This window comes from Poecilia latipinna, unplaced genomic scaffold, assembly GCF_001443285.1.
Source record: "Poecilia latipinna isolate Pla-1442-1.1 unplaced genomic scaffold, P_latipinna-1.0 Scaffold708, whole genome shotgun sequence".
Classification (NCBI taxonomy): domain Eukaryota; kingdom Metazoa; phylum Chordata; class Actinopteri; order Cyprinodontiformes; family Poeciliidae; genus Poecilia; species Poecilia latipinna.
In genome coordinates, this window is record NW_015113324.1 from 179,459 (window position 1) to 184,284 (window position 4,826).

Below are 4,826 nucleotides of genomic sequence, written 5' to 3' on the forward strand. Positions count from 1 at the left end.
ATTATTATTATTATTATTATTATTATTATTATTATTATTATTATTTTAAAGGTTCTACCTTTCCACCACGACTCCTGCCATCCTTGTTAGGGTAGGTTGTATCTGTTGGACTCTCTCCCCTCCTCTTTCAGGCTCTGTGTTGCGGCTACGCCCCTCTCGCTCCTCGGCAGCGGCAGTAGCAGTGTAGTAGTATCTCCTCCTGCCGCGCCGCGCCGCGCATTGCTTCAGCTCGCATTTTGTGTCACGGTGCCACCGGGCGAGAAGCGACACACTACTGTTGCTGCTGCTGCTGCTGCTCCTGCGCGTCAGGGGGGATATACCCGTCACCATCCTTTACTGTCAAAGCGACATCCCTCCGTGGGCAATGACATTTGCAGATTGAAGTGGGAATACAAGATCACAACAGCAAAAATGACGGTGGACTTTGAAGAATGTATAAAAGATTCGCCCAGATTCAGGTAAGACTCCATATCACAGGGTACATCTCAGCGGTGCGCAAAAAAAAGGCACACCTTCTTTTGTATGACTGAGTAAAAAAAAAAAAAAAATGAAAGAAAGAAGGAAAAAAAAACTTAACTCGTGTTTTTTTTTTTTTTTTTTTTATGTAGTGCTTTCAACAATTAGAATGAAAGGATGCCTCGCACATGTGCAACAAAAAGATGGCGTTTCTTCTGTCCATATGTCTGTGTCCTTCTGATCAGATTTTCAGGCCTTGGCTGAAAACGTCTAATAAGATCATGCAGAATTTATATTAACTTAAGATGTGTTTGTTGGAATGCTCTTAGTGGCTGTGGTGTCTTCTGTGGTCTGTTGTTTGAATGTGGGCTAATTAGCTCAGAATTTATGAGAGGCTATGGCCAGACACAGACAGGATCCATGTTGCTTTCATGCAAAATCAAATTACAGTGGCTCTCCTTCAGCCTGTATGTACATTATGCTGTGATATGTGGGGCTCATTCATTGTGACAGCATGAGCAGATCCTGCTGTGTGAGAGCGTTGCAGCGTGGTATACGGTGTGGGTGCAGTCCTTTCGTCTTGTTCATGCTGAAGGTTGCGGTCACAAACTGTGTTAAGTCTGGACTGTTTGAAGGAAGGGTAGATGCTCTGGCAGCGGCAGCACTGGCGGCCAGGCTGAAAGAGGCAGCGGGAACGGAGCTCATCTAGCAGCCAGGCACACATCCAGATGTTCACCTCCATCACTCCCGGCTGTCTCGATCCACGTGCCAGTCTGTGGGGTCCAGCGGGGAAAATGTGGAGAACTGTACAGGCCATGGAGCTCCAGTTTATCCCCAGGTACATCAGTTCTTCCTGAAAAGATTTGTTTTTCAGATCACACTGCTTTGTTGCATTGTTCCCTCCATCTTTTATCTCTGCTCATCAGCGTCTGGTGCCAGTTTGTTCTCTTGATCTCCAGCAGTTGTTCCCACTTGCTTTCTCGTTTTGTGACTTGCAAACTATAGAGCAAATTTGGGAGGCAGATGCCCAACCTGCTGATTAAGTCTTTCTTAAGTGTTTATGGATGACTCAGACAGTAGTTCAAGGAAAGAAGCAGAGCACTTCCGTGTTTTCCCCCTGCTGCTGTACTTTCCCATATTCTTGTGAAGAGAGTATTTGGAAAATTCCACAAAAGCCAAAGGAAACCGATGTGGTTGCTTCACTGGATCACAGGAGCATGTACCATACCATAATTATAATGAAGTTGGTGAGCAATCTGACATCTTTTACATTTATGAGGCCTTAAATAAGTAATATGGTGATAAAGTACAGTAATTTGGCCTTATTGTAAAGTTAAATCCTAGTTTTGATTTATTTCTTTATGATGTGATGATTGTTCTCCTGATAAAGCAAGAAACTCTTATGATTCCAGTTTCCTGTTTTTGTCTGAATATTCACTTTAAAACACTGCAGTTCTGGCAAACGTCACTTTTTTCAGATTTTGTCATGGTGCAACCAAAAACAGTTATGAATTTTTCTGCTTTTCTTGTGATTGACCAACACAAAGTAGAGCAGTACAGTGAAGAGTAAGGACAATCTTGCATGGTTTTCAGATTTTTTGCTAATAAACATCTGAGAAGCATTTGGAAACGCCCCCTTTTACTCTAACACCCTTGAACAAAATCCTTCTCTGTCTTCAAAAGTCACATCTGTAAAAACCTGTTACAATTTTTTTTTCAGTGTAAAAGCAGCTGTTCTGCGAAGGCCTTACAGATTTATTAGAGAATGCGAGAAAACAAGAAAAGCTTAACAGAGACCAAGCAACACATGAGACAGATCAGAAAAAGTTGTGAAGAAGTTTAAAGCAGGGTTAGGTTATAAAAAAAAAAAAAAAAAAAACCCCAAGTTTTGGTGAAATCAAGATTATAGAGTTTAGTTCAGTTTGTCATCTAAATATGAAGAGTATGGCACAACTGCCCAAACAGGCCTCTCCGCATAATCCAACAAACAATAATTAGAGAATTATAGAACGCTTTGAGTTGATCTATCGCATAAAAACCGGTAAAGTTTGTAGTCAAAATTAGAAAAGGTTCATACATTTTTTCAAGGTGTTGTAAGTCTGGAAAAACTTATCAGTCTGTGAGCTAAATCAAGATTACTTGTGCAGATATGAAAAAGAAAAAAAAAAAAAAAAAAACAGCTTCCAAGGAGAAATGCTTCACTTGTCAGATGTCAGGATATTGTGGTTCAACACGTACAGCCCGAAGCCAGAATTGTCCAATGAGTGTCTTTAGTTGAACAAATACCTTGGGAAGTAAGTTCAGTGAGAGGGAAGACACTCTGGACCATTAAGAGTTTAAGCTCGGCCGCAAAACGGTTTCACAAAATCTCCATAATCCCAGAAAAAAAAAAAAAAAAAAAAATCTTTTAATCTTTTTAAAAGGAATACTTGTTCTAAAAACAGCAGCCGGCCTGTTTTTAAGTCCTGCGTGACACAACCAGGTAAATAAAGTCAGCTGCTGCAGAACTTTCCATTATATTTATTTTTACTCTCATCCAACTTTCTTCTTTCTCCTTTTGTCTTCGCTGTGTCACTCTGGGGAAACGCGAAATTAAAGAAACCGAGAAAACCAGTCCTGTCTGTCTTCCTCCTCGTGAAGTTTAAAGAGCTCACATACACCCTGATGCTGCAGGTCTGAACTTGTACGTGTGCCATAGATGAGGAGAAGATTAAGGAGCATTTTAGTGACGATTGCGTACTCAAAGCAGGCATCTTTTTGTTCCTGTTTCCTTTATTGTGCCATGCCCCTTATTCAGCAGTCATCCGCTGCATTCATTCTGTTTTGAAAAGATTCCCTCGAACTGTGTCCCTCAGTTCTGTCGTCACCAAGCCGTTGTGATATGATTTCGCTTGAGATACCCAGAAGCTTAGCGCTACGCTTTTAAGAGTAGGCCGTTCATGCGCTTCAGTAAAACACATAAGTGCACGAGGCAAATTTTGTCTCGGCTGTCACTGTAAGCACAGAATGGCCGTAAAGTGGGCAACACAAACACAGGACGCGCTCCAGCTTAATATACAGCAGCGATTCTTCCGTGGAGCGTTTCTGTAAAGCATAATTGTGCCGACAAGAACAAGCGGCATTATATAAGACGTCGACTGAGCCATTCACAGTTAAAATTGGGACATTTCATTGACTGAATCTTTGTGATGAGTCTATTAATACGCACATGGTGGGTGGGAGCTGTGGCCGACCAGCAGCTGCTGAAAGACAGACAACTCAGAGCTGGGGAAAGGAGGGCAGGAGATTTAAGAATGAAGGAGGAGAAGGGCTGCAGAGATAAGAGAATCGGTTTTTGTGTAATTTTTTTTCTGTCGCTTTCCGATCCAAAAGAAGAAGTGTCAGGGGAGCGTCGCTCTGCAGCATGCTCTACATTTAGTGGCACTCCTGGCCAAAAAAGGGACTACTTTTTACAACAAAGACAAAATTATTACAGATAACGTTTGTAGCTGTCTTGTATTAGCAATTAAAATAGTTTGCGTGGCTAGCAGTACTCCAATATAGTGTAGGTTTGTACTCTTTAGGGAATATAGATGGTTAACATTGACGTTTCCAAAAGGCTGCCAATATTTCCAAATTTCAGCATATTTTATGATTAAAAGGAGGTTGAAAGCTCAAGAGAATAAAACGGAGGACTCTAGCTGCATTCTTCATAGTCTTCCTGTTATCTGCTCAAAGTCTTGCTCTCACAGCCTGAATGAACAGCAGGTTTGGCTCCTTTTAGTTTCTTACATCCGTTTTTTCCCCCCCGGCTTTCTTTTTAAGAACCTCTGTGATGCTGTTGTTGACAGTATGGTGTTTTCTTTATAGCTTTGTAGTTTTATGTTTTTATTTTATAAAGCACCTTGCTGCTGATAGGTGCTATACAAGTAAACTTTCATTTGATTTTTTGATTCTGATATAATAAATAGCTAACTTACTGTGTCCTTCTCTCAGAGACCCAAGAAGTGTGTATTTGTGGGACGTCACAAGCTGGGAAATGGCTATTTGCCTTAACTTCATACAATTGAAAAGATAGAAATAGCTGAAAAAAGCTGTTAAGTCTTCATATTAATCATAGTAGTAAGATATACTACTGATCTTATACTATAGCTCTACATTTTTCTACACCTTGTTATAGAACTCGAGCAAAATGTCTAAATTGTGGTACTTTAATAAAAATGAAATTATTTTAAATATATATATATTTTTTTATTTTACCCCCGATGCCAATAGAAATTATTTAATTACCTTAAACGTAGTAGATTTAATCTTTTTTTTTTTTTTTTTTTTTTTTTTTAAATTTACATGAAGATCACCACATGTGTGTTAAGGTGTGTTTCGGCCCTTTT

The 4,826-nt window shown here is 40.0% G+C and overlaps 2 protein-coding genes across 4 annotated transcripts in view; one reads left to right on the forward strand and one right to left on the reverse strand.

Annotated features, from left to right (window-relative positions):
* pusl1 (pseudouridine synthase like 1) overlaps positions 1-351 on the reverse strand; it is a 16,105-nt gene extending 15,754 nt beyond the window's left edge. For both annotated transcript variants that reach the window (XM_015045120.1, XM_015045119.1), the window contains exon 1: positions 59-351. In XM_015045120.1, the coding sequence (XP_014900606.1) occupies positions 59-330 (272 nt within the window). In that variant the 5' untranslated portion in view covers positions 331-351. The remainder of the gene's footprint in view (positions 1-58) is intronic.
* A 29-nt stretch (positions 352-380) lies between these two features.
* The window catches only part of LOC106955129 (arf-GAP with coiled-coil, ANK repeat and PH domain-containing protein 3-like), a 62,004-nt gene continuing 57,558 nt past the window's right edge, over positions 381-4,826 (forward strand). For both annotated transcript variants that reach the window (XM_015045116.1, XM_015045115.1), the window contains exon 1: positions 381-458. In XM_015045116.1, the coding sequence (XP_014900602.1) occupies positions 412-458 (47 nt within the window). In that variant the 5' untranslated portion in view covers positions 381-411. The remainder of the gene's footprint in view (positions 459-4,826) is intronic.